Raw genomic sequence first — 18,739 nt, forward strand, 5'->3', positions numbered from 1 at the left:
ATTAGCCACAGCAACAGGGAGTACTTTTAGCAGTTCTTTCAATAGATTTCCTTGTTTGCCCATAAGCATCAAAACCAACCCAAACTTTCATTTAATATAATTAAAAGGACATCTGAAAGTAGTTTGAATCACAGCAGGTTCTTGTGATTTGGTAACCCTTTGTTAAAGCCTTGTGAACTTAATATATTTCACAGCTTGATAAATCTGTGCTTGATGTGTGTCAGTAAGAGAATAAATACAAATCTGTACCCCGCATGTTTCTGCTGACCTAAACCTATTGTTAAGAGACTGTTGAGATTAAAGGAAGTTACTTCCATCTATAAAACCAGAGTCCTTCTCTCTACATGAAGGATAGTTATTAGAATCCCTTCTTGTAAGTTGAGTCATTAATTGATGCTCCAATGCAATTGTCAAATCAAAAGACAGTGAAATGATGTGTAATGGGAGTACAGTACTTCCTACAGGTGTTATTTATGAGTTTGAACAGGTCAATTCATACATCTAAAAGACCTCCAAAGGACAACAACAGGTGTTGATAGAGATCCTTTATTGACGCAGAAAGTTGTTCTGGAAATCTCTGAAAACTTCCTTGGTGGGCTCTGTGACCTAGCCAAGATGGTTACCTTATGAGAAGTCATTTCTGCCTCTTCCATTCTGCACAGTTCCTATAAATATGCACACATTCATTCCAGCTGCTGTTTGTGTAGACATGGTTTGTAAGTGTTCCAGAGAGTAATTCTAATGAAGACTGGGGGAAGCAACATTCTGTTGCTTTTACAGAACGTTTGTATCAAAAACAAAGCAAAAAATATTTCTCTTCTCCCTTCACCAACTTGTATTCTCTTCACTCAGTTTATGAGCTGTTATTTAATGGTCAGTCTCTTTATTTAAAGTCCATTCTGTGTCACATTGCTCTCTGAACATATATTTACCTTTGGGAAAAATTTAAATGCACACAATATAAAGAGATACTACTCGTGTACAAAGCAAGAGAATGCATATCCGTTTATGTTGTGATTTCTTTAATAGCTTTATGGTTGTGTAGCTAACCAGAAGGAAAAAGTTATAAAGGCTACATTATATATTGAAGATCCTGCTTTTAGAAACTGTCATTAACTATTCTGCGACAGGTCGGAACAGAAAGGGAAGTTTTAAAGCGTGATTTGCAATAAAGTAGCTGCCTGATGGCTTGGAACCAAACAAATGATTCTTTAGAACTCTTCCTAGCCGAGTTATCATTTTTATAATTTACCTTATCTAATGCATAAATTTTGTACAGACAGTAACAGACACAGTGATGGCAACTTAAACGAGAGTCTCTTCTCGTACTCACTTCAGAGCAGGTGGTGCAGATTCTCATGGCCATTCCTTGAGATCAGCCTTCAAGGTGTTCCATGGGTTCCCTATTGTCAGCATGGCCTTCCACCCTTCAGCTGCAAAGATGCACATAGGTTCCAGTCACACTGTCATACAGTTCTTAAATAGGAAGCAGGAAAATAAGTTGACTAACTTTATATCCTTTCCAAAAGTCTCCTCACTCAGCCGCTTCTCTTCAGAACTCAAAGAGTGCCCTGTACATGCAGTGAAATTCTGCAATGAAAGCAGACAACATTTTAGCTGGATATGTTGCCTAGTGGTTGCCTAATAAAATGGGGATCCTAGGAAGCTACATCTTTGGATACTGGTGCTAGGGACCTTGCCCAGAAAATGCAAAGGCTCTAAGTTAGACCCCTGCACCACACACACACACACACACACACACACACACACACAAACACACTCTCATATACATGCCTACATATACATACAGATGATAAAAAAGAAAGCATATTTTTTGTTTATACATGTGCAAATATGTACAAATCTGAAAATTGTCAAAACTGAAATTTTGAAGGAGCAGCATTCTATAACTGAATGGGCAGAGAGGAGATGGGTGGGTAGGTAAAATTTCTGTATTTTCATTATTTGTTGCTTTTTAACAATAGATCATATTTTTTTTGCAGTATTTTAGACTTACAGAATATTTGGCCAGGTAGTGCAGAGTCCATCTCTCTTAACCCCTGACAGCATGATTCTTTCCCTTCATAAATATTTTACATTAGTATAGGATAAAACAGATGTTTTGATGTGGTTTAAAGTTCATAGTTCTTTAACGTTGTTTTTTACTTATGTCCTGTTTCTTGGGACTGAGTTGAAATTAGGGCTGTGGAAGTTCTTCCTACTAGCAGTCCTTAAGTGCAGAAGCACATGCTCCTTTTAAAAAATAAAATAGGCCGGGCGGTGGTGGCGCACGCCTTTAATCCCAGCCCTCGGGAGGCAGAGGCAGGTGGATCTCTGTGAGTTCGAGGCCAGCCTGGACTGCCAATTGAGTTCCAGGAAAGGCGCAAAGCTACACAGAGAAACCCTGTTTTGAAAAACCAAAAAAAAAAAAAAAAAATAGAATAAAAATAATAGACATTTAATTTGAGAAAAGCCCGGCTTTCTTTGTTCATTCACTCAATCAGACAACGGTTAGACCCTTTGCATCCACACACTGTTCTCGACCACGATTCAAAAGAGAAGGCAGGAATTCTACTCCGGTGGAGCGCGGATCCTAGTTCAACAGGTGGGGTTTGGGAACGAGCGCTATCACCACACCAAAGCAGCACACTGATGACAGAAACATTACCCAGAGAGATAAGATACAGTCATGACATTGAAAGGACAGTTGCTTAGAATATGCGGAGTTAGGAAGATACTATAGTATGTTCACCATGAACCTGGGTCCTGATGTGATAAATGAAATACGGCAGGTGCCCAGCTGGAGAAAGCATTCTAAGCCACTGAATGTAAAGGTAGCCAAGTGAGGGCTGTTGGAAAGTTCTGGGACTACAAAGCCCAACATAGTCATAGTCATAACAACTGGTTGAAGGATCATACAATCATAGGAAGAGTGTGCAAAGCATCTACACTTGAACACCATTAAAAAAAACGTTAGCCAGGAACACCATCCTGTGCTGTTACAGTGTGAATTTGGCTGTAAATTTTATTTTCCACTGGCTGGCATTCGGACAGCTTCAGCTAGCACTGTTAGGCTGACTGTTCCAAACATGTCAACCAATTGCTTTACACTCCTCTGAATTCTTCCATTACTCCATTTGCTCTATTGCTGAGTCATTTTTTTTCTTATTTTTAATATGTTGTTTGAGAATTTTTACAATGTGTGTTAATCATATTCACCCCTCCCCCAACTCCTCCCAGATCCACACACACACCCTTCCCTACCCACCCAACCTTGTCTCCTCTCTGCCCATCAAACCCAGTCTATGATGCCTACAGTCTCTCAGAAGTGTGACCTGCTGCTTGAACCTAGTCAACCTACCAGCAGCCATAGCCTACAGGAAAACTGACTCTTCCTCTTCCAGCTATTGTCAAATAGCTCCACACACCCCAAGACTCAGCTATAATTTATGAGAAGGTAGCAGAACGATAGCAAGAATTACAAGTGGTGGATGACTACAAGAAACCCAGGTTTTCCAGACACAGCAAGGCCATTGCCTATATAAACTCACTGTTCAAAGTATGCACAAGATGCATGTAAGGTCAAGCCAGGTAAAATCCAACATGGAGAGGGGAGATGGACATGAAGTCCCACAACGAACTGGGTCATGTTTGAAAGTGCATGTCTGACCTTGACCCTACTTAAAGACTGTCTATCCATTGTTCTCATTTGGCATTTACAAAATAGTTTCGCTTTTGCATTATAGTGTTCTTGTGTCTGACTTCTCTTGCCAATTACCCATACTTTTCACTGGCCCCACCTGCGTCTTTAGAGTGTCTACTTCCAAATCATCCAACGATTGCCGTTCAGGTCTCCAAGCCTTTATTGTCACAATACCCTTTTCTTGAATTAATTCTATTTTTTTCTCTCTTTTGTCCTTCTTTTGTCTGAATAGCTTTGTGTTATCTGTCAACACCCACTCAATATGCCAATTACTTTAAGGTGGCATTCTTTGTCCCACTTAGTATAAATACCCTCTTATATGAGTTTATATAACACTCAGGTTTTTTTTTTCCCTTGTGGCAGCAATTGTCAAGTATTTTTTAAGATCGCTTCCCTCTTCTGACATCGAGTCTCTTGGAAAGGAGCAGTGCTACTTTCACTTCTGTGTCTCTAGGCATTTAAATTCCACTTAACTGCTCTCAGATCTCTAAATTTTTTGCTCTTTAGTGGAAACCACAGGCCCTATTTCCAATTACCTTCCACTGCAGCAGAAACACTGCCCCTGTGAACAGTTACTACCACTGGTCCCTTTTCTCTAGTTCTCTCTCAAATCTGCTTCACCAGGCTTCTGTCCTCAGTACTTTACTGAATGGGCCCTTCTCAAAGTCATTATTAAGTCAGTGATAGTTTCTTAAGGTCATTAGTGACATAATGTGCTAAACCAATGACCAATGATCAGTCTGTGTCTTTCTTTTAAATGTTTTTTTTGTTGTTGTTCTTTGAGATTATAGTGTAATCACATTATTCTCCCATCCCTTTACACCCTCCAAATCTTCCCATATACTATCCCCCTGCTGTCTTTCAAATTCATGATCTCTTTTTTAAAATTTTTGTTAGGATATGTGCACATGAGTGTGTATGTTTATGCATATGTGTATATATACACAATACGTATTTCAATCATACCTGACCAATCAGAAAAATCTGGCACTCTTGACTTTTCTCCCTGACATACTCCCATAAGAACACCTCACTTGATTTTCTTCTGACAAATTAACACTTATTTTTGCTTTTCTTCAAGAGTTTCTCCTTTTTCTCCAAGCTGTTGGAGTTGGAGTGCTCCCCAGCATAATACTTAGTTGCCTTTCCTTTGAATTGTTCCCATGGTGACCTCATTAATTTAGATTGGTATGATCTTTTTTTTTAATTAAGAATTTTTTTATTCATTTTACATACCAACTGCAGATCACCCTCTCTTTCCTACTCCAACTCTCTCCCCAGCCTTCCCTCTATAACCCACCCCCTATTTCCTCCTCTGGAAAGGTAAGGCCTCCCATGGGGAGTCAGCAAAGCCTGGTACATTGAGTTGAGGCAGGTCCAAGCACCACCCCTGCATTAAGGCTGTGCAAAGTATGATCTGGATGCTTGTGATCACAGATGTTATCCCCTGGACAGACTATTCTTTTAAAATCTAGAGTTACTGTTCCTTTTAACCTTTCAGCATCTTTCTTTCTTTGGAGTAGGCACCACAAGCCTTCTAGAGCATAACTGAATTCTCCACCTTCATTTTTATGTTTAGTCTCCACTGTCTCAGTTACTGAGTTCTGTCTCAATAGCCACTGTCCACATCTCACTCTAAACACTCTACTGAAAGTCTCAGGGGCATGACTTGATGCTTCCACTTGAAGACTTTTATTCTAGTTGTTTATTCTGTTGATGGTGGAGCTTTTTGTTTTGTTTTAAGATAGTGTTTTATGTAGACCAGGATGGACTTGAACTTACCATGTAGCCAAGGATGATCTTTGAACTTTGAACATACACTAGCAGAGAGATACATATTGGTCCTTAATGTTGAAATTGATGGAACTCATCTGTAGCCTGAGTTTTATAGTAGCTCTGGCAGTCCCAACACCTACATTCAACGATGTATTCCACCATGTAGGTTATAGATGCATGGTGATGAAAAGCAGAAAAGTGGAGTTAAGCATCATGTTGGGAAAAGGAACACATAAAGGGGACCCAGCAGCCTTGAATTCATCCAATGGTTGCTGTTATGAGTCTTGGGTTTGAATAGTGGAAGACTTGGGAACAAGGGCACAAAATAAGCAAATTAAGCGGTTCTTGTCAAGGTGTGATCCAACTTGCCCCTGTCCTGGCTTAGTTCCTGCAAAGTGGCCCAATATATTATTTTTTTAAACCACCATCATCACTGGAAAAGACCAGTTTTTTTCTACAAGATGATTCATTTTGTTCTGGGGTGGTGGGTCCAGCTTTGCACTCACGCATAATTGCTCTCTTCTAGAGGGGAGGAAGTGTATACTATGAGGCTTTCTTCTCCCTGGTATCCAAGGTAACTATAGGTTTAGGACAGTCACCTTGTTTTTGTGCTGTCAGATTTGGAGGAAGATGACTTAGGGTAGGTAGGCAGACACTCCTCGAGTGATTATCGTTCTTATACAGAGGCAAGCAGCAATCTGACTCAAAGAAGAGAGATGGAAAGTGTGGGCAAGCTGCCAAGCTTTGGTCTTGTTTTTGTTTAAGTTGGAGACTCAAGAAAGGGGTCAATGCCTTTTAGCAAAAAAGGCATATAAGTGCCTGCTACACTCTGCTCTTTGACTTCTTACCATAGGCTTTTTTAATGAGAAACTATTGACGGCACTTTCCCAAATTTCCATCTATTGCTAATGGTTCTGCGACATCAGTACTTCCGTATGTATTCAGTTATTCTAGATACCGTTAGATAGTGGAGTGGCTTCAATCTATCTACTTCAATTTGTGATGCCAAATCTGCAGAACAGAACTCTTGTGCAACGTTCAGACTTATTTAGATCTTTCTAACTGGTGTTGTTCAAGTACTTTATAATCAAATCAAAATAGGCAAATCTGTATTTATCAGGTTCCTCACAATTTCTTAATATACAAGCACAGTTATACACACTATTCTTCAAGCAGAAAACCACAAGCCTTTTTTTCCTTTCCCACTGTGATCTAGTGTCTCTTTGGTGACTACCACAGATTCCATGCATCGTGCTTCTTTCTTTCCCTTACTGACTGGCTTTAATTAATCTACAAATCATTTAGGTGTGTTTGAAATCTCTGCCTTTCTTCATCCCCAGAAAAAGGATGCATGGCTTTGAACCCCAATACTACCCCATGTTGTTTGCTAATTAGCTTTTAGCAAGATACTTCTCTAGGTCTCAGTTTTCTCTGTAACATGACAATACTAATAATTTGTACCTTTGTGGATTCTTGAGGGAAGTAAAGTTGGATGTATTTGTGTTAGGGACTGAACGACAATGATGCATGCAACTTCCTGACTTTAAAGTGTTTTTTTAGTGACTACTTGTTGCCTGTAGTAAGAATTGCAAACATCTTGACACTGCTTACAAAGGCTCCTAAAATCTAGACTTTACACATTGTTATTGCCATTGGAATCTTTGTGCTTTTTTGTTCTGTGTTGAAGAATTGTTTTCATTTCCTTCAATATGCTGGTCTTATCTCTGTGCTAAATGGGACATGCTGCATGCCTCACCTCTTTTGCTAGTGTTGAACCTCAGTTTGAAAATGTTGCTTCTGTGATAGTCTCTATACCTGTTCCTATTGTTACAGTGCACGTCATGTTGGATTTTAATTACTTGTTTAATTGTCTGCCCTCCCCATATTATCTTGTGGAGGGAAGGGAGAACAGCTGTCATTTTTGCTGCATTCTAATTGACTGCCACATTGAAGGTCCTCAATTAATGTTGTTGAATGAATTTGAGTCTGCAACAAGGTGAGAGTCAAGTCCATAGCTGTATTTAATTTCTGTGATATAGCACAGATTGCCTTGACAGCACTCAATCATTTCACCCCAAATTAAACTACATTTTTAAAGCAATGCAATCAAATAGTTTGTTAAAAACAATACTTTTTTTTAATCCAACAAGAGCTCTTATGAACAGTCTATTCTACAGAATTCTAGTTTCATGTTCTGTTAAAGGTTCTTATTACTATATTAAGGTCAGTTGTGTTATACAATCTAATTTTAATTAAGACTTGAAAATGCCAATACTTCACTGTAATATAAAAGGGAGTTCAGGGATTAGTCATTTTTATACGCTTAATAATATTAAATGACAGTGGTTATAAAATGAACCTTTGGTTTATTGATCACATGTGTAAATATCAGTCACTCAACTTGACTTCTAATAAAAAACCTGCAAGTTATAAACTGTTTTGAAGACTTTTTGAACATTTGACCTTTAAAATTTTGATTTGAATCAATATCTAAATCCAGATTGAATCACAATGTGCCCTATTCAGTAACGATTTTAAACTTTTGCCTTATTTTATTCTCAGCTGATAAACTTTATGTCAAAAAGTAAAAAGCAAAAAAACTGAGGAAACTTGCCTTTAATTTTTAAAATTATAAAGCATATTTATATCTATATATGAATGAACATATACAATGGTCTAGATCATCAGTGTTATGGATATAGTTTTAGAACTGTCATTCAATAATTTTGTCCTTGAACAAACATCCAAAGGTATACTATAACAAATTGAAATGACCATGATGTCATTAAAGTGATTGATGTCATTAAGTGAGATATCTTTTGGGTGAGATAATATTGTTTTTAGGATCTGATATTGCAATGCTTTTATATATGTTAAACAAATAAATGCATGGGATGAGATCACACACAGAAGTCCTGAAGCTTTATTTCTCTTCCCCCAAATATTCTGAGATTTAGACAGGAGAAATGTTTAAACATGAATGTAAATATTATGAAGAACAGAGCATTATTATTGAGCATAATTATGGTAAATATGATAAAGTTTCTGCATTCAGGAAGAACTCCAGAACAGATTTTAAAGTAAGGAATAAAATATTTTTCTTATTAATTTAAGTATTTTATGTATATGGGTGTTTTCTGCATATGCACTGCAAGAGCTTGATGCCTTCAGAGGCCAGAAGAAGGCATTGGATTCCCTGGAAATGGAATATAGGATGGTTGTGAGCATCCCTTTGGTTTCTGGGAATTGAATTCAGGTCCTCTGTAAGAGCAGCTAGTTCTCTTAAATACTCCAGCCATAGGAGTGAAATATTATTTTGATTGCTAGTCAGTTATTAAAAGTGGATCAGCAATTTCTTAGTTTAAATTTGTGTATCATTTAGAATGCTTCTTCTTAAATTTCAGATGGGCTGAATACTGTTGCTCTGTCACATCATCATCTTCCTTATTTTGTCTTTTAGGTACACAAGTCCTTTCTGCATTAAGAAAAAAAAACACAATTTTTAATCCCTGTTCAAAAGCAATGCATTATGTGTTTTTTTTTTTTAAAAAAAGAACCTTTCCAACTGAAATTTATGAGTCACTGTCCCATTTACTCTGGATTTCATCTTAAAAATTTCTATTTTAATCCAGATTAGAGCATAATGTGCCTTATTCTGTAATGATTTTTAAACTTTTGCTTTATTTTATTCTTGAATGATGAATTTTATATTAAAGATGAAAATGAAAGAATAATCAAAGAAAGTAATTGTGTAGTTATCCGTGATAGTTTGCATCTATGGGAGTGTGTAGTGCAGGTGTCTTTTTTGTTTGTTTGTTTGTTTGTTTTGTTTTTTCCTGAACTCCAACAGTCTCTTTCCTTCTAACTCTTTATAGTCTCCTTCAATATCATGGGGATAGTCCCCTTTATTCTTTGAGAAGACATTTTGGGAAACATATCAAAAACCTATAAACATAAATAAGGATGCTTTCAGTTTTCTTATTATTTCTTATTGTCACTAGTTATTTCATAATAAAAGCTAGTTATGCTTGTCCAGTGGCTACTAATGACCCAAAATATATTCTGAGAAATCGTATCTCTCCTAAAGGACATACTCTCATGAGAAAGGCAGATAAATATACAAATAATCATGTTAAACATGAACAAGCTCTAAATGGGAGTCTGCTGTAATCTGAATCTCCTAATTCATATGTTGGAATTCGGTGCCTATTGTAGTAGGGACCAGAAGTGGAGCATCTGGAAAATGAGTCAGTCAAGAGTAACAAACCTTCATGAATAACGGCAGTGCCCTCTCTCATCCACCATGTTAGGATCTACAGGGTCCTCCCTCGACACCAAGTCTGCTGGTGCTTTGATCTTGCACTGCCCAACTACAGGAACTATGAATGATAAATTAGTAATTCATAAACAACCTGGTCTAGGATGCCCTATTATAGTAACCAAAACAGGGGGAGACATCCCATTGTGTTGCTGACTATCTGGAATAAGAAGTCATGAAATATATCTATTTAGTATGTGTTGCCCTTTATATACTGCTTTGTTCTTAGCCTCAGAAAACCAATGCCCTCAGAGATTTAGCCCACACAGGTATGAATAGAAACATTGGCTAAAGTATGAATTTTCACTGCATGCCATGCACTCAGAAAACAATCATTGAACCTTACTTTTTGCAATTATAAATGATGCCTAGAGCAATCCTTGTAAAGATTCCTTTCTCTCCAGCAGGAGGAACAAAACAGCCATATAAGAAAATGAATATATGAGGTACTTTTAGAGAGTGATACATGATACAAAGAAAATGGAACAGGTTCACTTGTGGAAGACTTCCACCCCCTTTCTCTGATAACAGAATACCTTTTAATAAATGAAACCTGAGCTAGTAACTGATGGAGCTCATGCTTAAAAAGCTTGTATTTGAAAATTTCAAGGGTGATAAACTTATTCATCTTTTCATAAGTTCTTCTCTAAAGTTGTTTGTTTTTTATGGCTTTGAAGTGTAGGAAGAAGGGCAAATGAGTTCATCTGGTTCTGCTTACTTAGTAGCCTGGGAATTACTGCTCACCTGGGTGATACATGCCACTGATGAGTTTTTCGCCATTGATTTCCTTTGGGGATGGCTAAGAAATCTTAGGTTGTTTCACAAGCAGATCCTCTTGGAATTATCATAGAAGTTGCCACTGCAAAAAATATATAGCTGTATCCCTGCCAACATCTTTTACAGTAGTGTTAACAAATAAATAAAGCTTCCAATTCAAATATAGAAAGTAGAATAATAATGTGCCCCTAACAGTGTACCACAATTATGTACCATGATTAAAAACAGTCAAATGAATATGTCTAAGGTCTAAATTAAATGAGAAGAGTTCAGAATATGTTGCATAATGTTAGCATATGCCCAGAAACAACCTGTCCTTAATACTCATATCTCTAAATGACATGTGAATTGTTTTATTTATACGTGATTTTGTAGAAATGGTCAAATGTCAATAAAGTCTAGTCAAGCAACTATATAATGTGAAAGGGGATACTTATCACTGTATTCTTCCAAACTAAAATATGATTAGACTTACCTTTATGAGTAGTTTTATTTTATTAATTTGATAGAAAATATTGTTTATCCTTCTGTCCAGTGAAATTTAGTGGCAGAATAGAATGAAATTTTCTAGTGTTCATCTCCTATTCAGTTAAAAGTATTTGTAAAAAGATATAGTAAATACAAAGTCCTACAAAATGGTGAAAATGGAAGGTTCTATAAGATAAAGTCAGGACAAACCTTATTTTCTTCTAATTTAGAATATACATTTTTACATCAGAAAAAAAGAAAAAAACATTGAGTACTAATTTTGCTCTTTGAAATCCAAGAGTCTGCCTTCCATTTAAAGAAAGTGAGTGTATATTTATCATTCAGTTTGTGTTTAAAGTACATATAAGCTTAATCCTATGGAAACCTAAAAGTAGAAATCAAAAATCATCCTGTGATTAGACGTTATCATTTATGACAAAATTATAAATATTTTAGGAAAATCAAATATCTCTGTTCTTCTATCAGGACAGAATTGTGTCTATTTAATTGACTCTAGATAGGTGGCAACAAGTAGTTCATCAACTTTTAGAGAATTTAGCCTGTATTAAGTAGAAAACCATTGGATCTCATTGTGCTGTTCCACCAGCAGGAAAGGAGTCAGCATGCTCGTGCCTCTGTGCTCTTATTCCTCCAAGTTCGCATGGGCCACTACTCTCTTGTTCCTGAAGGCACCAAGTCATATGCCACCTAGGAGTTAAGTCATGTAAGAGGTTAAATGATTGCTGCATTGCACAAGACTTATTCCTTCCAGATGGCATTGTGATGTGGCTGTTACAGCAAATGAAGGGTCGGTCTTGATTGCACTTACTCAGTGGAGACTCATTTCCCCCTCATTACGGGATGGTATCAAATGAAAGTAAATGTAAGATCGAGCTATAATTATCTCTAATTTGCATATAAGGTTCAAGAAGTTACTTCCTTTGTCCAGTGTTAGCCATTATGGTTCCAAGCTTCCTACTCTGATGTAAGCTGCAAGGAGACTCTATCAGTCTTTGTGCTAATACTTCCTTACAATCATTGGTTTACTTATTTTTTTTTAATTTTGACACTTTCACACACACACACACACACACACACACACACACACACACACACACGCACACACATACACACACATCTTGATATATCTTACTTACCTTCTTCTCTAACCCTTACTATTTTCTTCTCATCTCTAACTACCTTATCTCATCCCTAACGTTCCCTTTTGAAAATTCATGACTTTTGGGTTTGTTCTATGAAGCTGTACAGAAGTTTAACCAGGGCCATCTGTGTGGCCATTGGATTGGAACAGTCTATTAGAGCCTTTGGGTACACAAATGAAAGCAATGACTTACCTCTCCTTGAATAATCCTCTTCCCAAACCTTCATCAGTGAGGCTAGGGCCAGGTGAGCCCTTTCTCCATCCATACCTAACTGTTGACAGGCACATAAACTAAGTAATTCTTAAAGTTTTTTTTGGTAACTCATTAAGAATATATTTACTTTGTTCTTCTTTAGAAAATTTGAAAGTTATTTATGTTGCTTAAAGTTTATTGAATGTTTCTCTAAAGACTACACCATGTTTGAGAAGATAAGATTGCTGAAATATATCCAGATTTTTTTTTATGAAAATATTTCATCTTACAGTTCTTTGGTTGCAAAACAAAGATCATTGAACAATAATTGGTGTTAATCAAAAGGCCTAGTTTTTAGATAAAGCAGTTCTGTACAGAGTCTTGAGATTGTTTCTCACAGATTGTATGTTATTATTGTTGATTTTTTTTCCAATTTAGATAGTATTTATTTTGCTGTTCTTGTGTAATTGCTCTGGCTATGGTCTTAAATAATTATGTTGAGTAGAATAGTCTATGGTGGGCATCCTACTTCAGGCTTGATCTTAAAAAACAATATTCCAAATTTATAGTATTATGTGTAATGTTAGTGGAGGGCTTTTCATATATGGTCTTTATTATGTTGAGGTAATTTCTATTTTTGGTTTGTCGGTGGCTTTTAATCATGAAAAGTGCTGAATTGTGTTAAATGCTTTTTCCTTCATCTATTGAGATAATCAGGTGACATTATCCTCTATTCTGCTAAGGGAGTACATCACATCAATTTATTTTATGTGTTGAACTATCTTTTCATCTCAGAAATAAATTACATTTGGTCATAATATATGGTTCTTTTAATGTGCTATTGAGTTTGGCTTGCTGGCCTTTTGTTGAAGAATTATGCATCCACATTCATCAGGGATATGACTGGTAGTTTTATTGTCTGGGGTGCTTGTGTCTGGCTTTTGTATCAGAATAGTAATGCTCACTCATAAAATGTATTTGGAAGCATTCCTTCCTCTTGAACTTTTTGGAACAGCTTGAGAAGAATTGATATTAATTCTTTAAATGTCTGGTTGAATTCACTCGTGAAGCCATCTGTTCCTAGGTCTTTTATTGTTGGGAGATTTTGATTACTGATTTTTTCTCTATACTCATCTATCACTCTCTTTGCTTCTCACTCAATTTTGAAACATATTTAGAAGATTGTTGGAGTGCATTGTTAGAGATGACCATTCCATTTATTTTTCTATTTTTACGACTTAGCAATTCTTAAATAACTAACAACAACAAAGGGGAGAACAGAAATACTGTAGTATATGTAACAGCCATCCATTGAGATAAGATGAAAATAATCAAATTCAGATTGTTTCATGATTAAGATCATAAACATTGAGGCTTGCTCAGTAATTGAGTAAAACCAAAACTTACTATAAGCCATAGTCATCCTAGGGTCCCCCATGCTATATATATATATATATATATATATATATATATAGCCTCCATGGTTCTGTGGGTTGCAGTCTGATTGTTCTGTGCTTTATATCTAGAATCCACTTATGAGTGAGTCCATGACATGTTTGTCCTTCTGGGTTTGGGTTACTTCACTCAGGATGATTTTTTCTAGTTCCATCCATTTGCCTGCAAATTTCATACTGTCATTGTTTTTCTCTGCTGAGCAGTACTCCATTGTGTATATGTACCAAATTTTCTTAATCCATTCTTCAGTTTTGTGTCTCCATGACGGGTAAGGTGACTTGCTGACATTCCACGCAACCTAAGTCAGAAGCTCATTTTTTAGTAAAAGGGGGGACCAGTAGAGTCCTGGCCCCCGTTTTGGGTAACTGTTGCCTTGCTTGCTGACTTTGACCTTGATATCCTCCCTATGCTAATTCCTTGCCGGGTTCCACCCTCCTGAATGCTTAAGGGAAGTTCCTTGTCTGTGTATCATGCATATTGGGCGTTAACAGCTTAGATGCAAGATTGTAAAACATCAGTAGCGAACTTCTGCCCTCTGGGGTTCTCCCATTGTGCTGTAAGCCTGTATTTAAGACCTCCTCCCTCCTTCAATAAAAGGCATTCGGCATTAAAAAAATAAATAAATTAATTAAAAAAAATCATAAACAGATAAAAATGACTGCCCACTTTCAAGCCAAGGGATAATTTCAGTTGCTTGCAGGATTTTTCAGACCATTGCTGATAAATTTTGGGATCATCTAATCTTAGAATAAATGTTCCTATCACTCAGTAGGTCCATATTCTCTGTTTGGATTCAGAAGATACCTAAAACTTTTCATTTGTTTTATCTCCTGGTGCCTGTTGGCATTACTACCATAGGTGACTTCCTGGTAAGCAGCTAATGCAATTGTGGTCTGGAAATGCTTCTGTGTGACTATCAGCTCATACTTCAAACCCAGAATGACAGAGCTAAGCACACAAAATAAATGTATTCAGTCTTTAAATTCACAAAAAGTTATTTAGGTGGTTTGTGAAATGTGTGTCTATGTTTAATGACGCAAACTACAGAAGTTGTAAGGCCATCTTACTTAAAAGTCTAATGATGTTGATTTGGCCAGAAGTTGGGGTAGCTTGGAAAATATCAAAAAAAAGCAACTTTATCAAGAGGCAAATTAGTTTTTGAGGCTTGTGTTAATTGGCAGCCAAGGTGTTTCATTATGAAGCTGAATTTTTAACAGTTGTTACTTGGTTACTATGAAAACACCAGCCAAAAGAAAACACAGCATTGTAAAGGATCTGTCTCCCATTTCACCCAATCCCTTTGCCAATGTGTCAATAATGTGTATCCTGTTTTAAAACACTCATGTGGTGCCTAGAGATTATGCCTATGTTGACTCTCTATTCATGGTGTCGTCTGCATTGGAGGCGTACTTAATAATGAATGGGTTCAGGGATGATCACTTTCAAACTGCAGGTGCCGTATTTTTCTATTTTGCTGTTTTCTTTGTTTGAATGAAATCCAAGACTTTACTGGGAGAACTGTTTTCTCTTTGTAACCTACCACATAAAAGAAACCACAGGGAATATATAAATGGTAGCTACAGAGATGATTCTTCTGGATGCAGCAATGAGAAACGCGGTGCCTTGTCTGTATGTGTGGATGTACATACTGCTGAGTCCGTAAAGGAAACAGAAACACCTCAGGGCCATAGGTAGTGATGTCCAGCTGTTTACTCCCTTCATGAATGGTAAACAGTGTTAAGGTTTCACACCACACAACATACTCAGAGGACCTGACAGTATGAAAGCTTTGATACTTTCCCCAGTCTGACATTTTTGTAGCTGTCTGGCGCTAGAGGAAGAGGTGAAAAGAAGAAAAAGGGAAAAGAAGTGTTTATTCCCTGAGTTCACAAAGTATAGGCCACAAATCCCTGTCACCTCCTGTCTGTAATGATCTTTTCGGTGTCTTCTGTGGTCAGTATCAGGTTTTATGGAGATGAGCAGAACAAAACCATTTTCTGTAGAGGATGCAAACTTGTTGGTTCAAATTGTGTGCCCCTAGTTCCTAGCCAAATCACTTTAATTATGTGATAATAGTCTTACTGAAGCATCTCTTGTTTATTCTGAGAAGGAAGCATGGCTCTATTTGCTGCCCTTCAAAAGAAGACAACCACAGGCTTGCAAAGTCTCAGTGAGGGATTTACAGAAAAATAATGAATGCTTCTGCTGTAGCATGTCACAGGGGAGGCTGGGACAATAGTGATCTTATGCACACTGCTGCTCCTTGCTTGCTGGGCAACATGTACACCTGGATTTCTGACAGCTATACGGGTTCACTAGAGACTTCTGCCATTCTGTTCATCCCCTCATAGGCCATGGTCGAGACGGTTAACAACCTCCTTCAGCCGCAAGCTTTGAATGCGTGGAGAGACCTGACTACAAGCGACCAGCTACGTGCAGCCACCATGTTGCTTGACACTGTGGAGGAGAGCGCTTTCGTGTTAGCCGATAACCTTTTGAAGACTGACATTGTCAGGGAAAATACAGACAATATTCGTAAGTGACCTTTGTTAAGACAGAAGGTCGAGAGTCACTTGCATAGCAGGAAAGAGGGAAAAAAAAAAGATATCTGGTGCCCCTGTCATAAGCAGTGCTTTGGTTTGGTGTATATATGTTATTCTATTTCTCAAATAGCTTTCAGTTTAACAAGATCAGAATCCATGCTTGTTAACCTCCACAAGGCATTCCAATATTAGATGTGTTACCTTGAGGTCACATCAGTGAGGTTTATTAGTAGAATTTTATATAGGCGTTTATTTATGTAGGTTTTTATACTGTTTACTATTTTGACCTCCTAATGTGAAGATTACCTGTCTTGAGTTATGTCCTATAAGAAACAAGACATTTGAGTGATGATGCTAATGTTTGGAAATTGTATCATCCCTTCCTATAAGTGTAAATCTGTTTTTATTGTGTTTTAGGATGTAGCTGACAATTTTATTTCAGGAGATTTGATAAAGCTGTTTCAAATTTTATTGGGTTTGTAGATAGATCAATACTGATGTGACAGTACATCTCTGGAGTACAAAAGGAGTTTTACATAATTCATGGAATATAGATAATATTATTAAAATTAACTTAAAAGCAAAGACAAAAATATAAAGATGGATTAAACTTTTAAGTATTAGGCTTGATTATTGTACATTTGTATTCTTTACATGATTTTGAACATCTTTGCTTATTTTATTTTGTAAATAAAATAAAAGGACTAACCATATACTTTCCTATAAATTGAATGACTTTAACATGAAAAATAGACCAAGAACTCTGAATTTCTGAATATAGAAACAGTTTAGTGGTTAAGGAAATTCTTGTAGCTTTGCCAGATTCCTCGTAGAACACTGACACCTCTGTGTTATGAACAGAATTAGAAGTTGCAAGGCTGAGCACAGAAGGAAACCTAGAAGATCTAAAATTTCCAGAAAACGTGGGCCATGGAAGTACTATCCAGCTTTCAGCAAACACTTTAAAGCAAAATGGCCGGAATGGTAAGTTGGAGTTTGTTTTTGTGCACCATGCTATCGAACTTTTATTCATTCTTTTGCATTGTGGCTTGGGATTTTAAATCCGTCATACAAGAGTTCTTTACACCTTCTTTCTGTGCACCACCATCTTTATCGCCCCTTTACTTCTTCCTCTTTATCTACTGGACCATCGATATAACAACGATGCACGTTGTATAAAATTCTCTGTCAGATTCTATCACTTTTCGGTTGTCAGAACCTTGAACATGAGGAAAATTCTGAACCCCAAAACTCAAATAGTCTACCAAGTCCCCTCCAGTCCCCACCCCCATCCCCAGGAGTAACTGTCATTGAGTTTGCAGATTGAACTAATGGAAATTTTGGTGGGGATGGTCCTTGCAACTTGGGGGGGGGGCGGGGATTTCAAGACAGGGTTTCTCTGTGTAGTTTTGGTGCCTCTCCTGGATCTCGCTTTATACACCAGGCTGGCCTTGAATTCACAGAGATCCACCTGCCTCTCCCTCCTGAGTGCTGGGATTAAAGGCGTGTGCCAAAGCCACCTGACTCCTTGTAATTTTTAAAGGTACAAAATTTTGTGTTTTCTTTAGGTTTTTATAAGTGTATCTGTACTTTTCCTTCATAAAACATACAGAAAAGTCAACTATAAGGAGGATTTTGAGGGGATGTGACTAGGATATATATATATAGGTCACCTTAATTAACTTTTAAATCAAATTCACTAATATATATATGTATATATATATATTAGTATATATATATTATATAATGTAACCTCATGGAAAAAACATATTGCTAGCTCCACAAATCTTTAAAAAAATGATTTTTCACAAAGGCAGGAAACCCCTTGAACCTGTTAAATGATATGGAGATGACCTGAGGTTGTTGTAACCTGTTCAAAACTGCTGCTTCATATAGAGAAAATAGCTCTGAAAAAGGATCTCCTTAATATTATCAATGGTTTCAATTTTCTGTCATCAGAATATAATGTTGTTAAGGCATTATAAATCATTAATGAATAAACTTAGAAATCATTAGTGTACTGTCAACTGGAGGAAGGAAATGTTCGAGGCAGCAGTAAGTGAAGAGCGGAAACAGACACTTGTATCCACTTCCTATTGGTTCAGCAACTTCTGCTCCCCTCAACAGTATTTCCCACCAAGAAAGGTTCCTCCCCAGATGGAAATCTCACCAGTTCACTTCCAGTGACACTTGGAATGAAACCATATTACTGAGGGAGGTCTACAGCTGTCTAGCTTGTGCATCTTGTCTTACTTGCCCCCTTCTCATTTTTTTCTCAAGAATGACCTGTGATCCATGCTAAGTAGTTTTGATTCTTTTCAACATAAAAAGCACGTATGGTTCT

General features: G+C 37.1%; 1 protein-coding gene across 36 annotated transcripts in view; it reads left to right on the forward strand.

The window, feature by feature from the left end:
* Window positions 1-18,739, forward strand: part of Adgrl3 (adhesion G protein-coupled receptor L3) — a 754,357-nt gene that overhangs the window by 600,621 nt on the left and 134,997 nt on the right. For all 36 annotated transcript variants that reach the window (XM_052735282.1, XM_052735248.1, XM_052735252.1 and 33 more), the window contains 2 exons: window positions 16,204-16,387; window positions 17,257-17,379. In XM_052735282.1, the coding sequence (XP_052591242.1) occupies window positions 16,204-16,387; window positions 17,257-17,379 (307 nt within the window). The remainder of the gene's footprint in view (window positions 1-16,203; window positions 16,388-17,256; window positions 17,380-18,739) is intronic.

Source organism: Peromyscus californicus, unplaced genomic scaffold (genome assembly GCF_007827085.1).
Source record: "Peromyscus californicus insignis strain IS unplaced genomic scaffold, ASM782708v3 Scaffold_13__1_contigs__length_99412109, whole genome shotgun sequence".
NCBI classification, from domain to species: domain Eukaryota; kingdom Metazoa; phylum Chordata; class Mammalia; order Rodentia; family Cricetidae; genus Peromyscus; species Peromyscus californicus.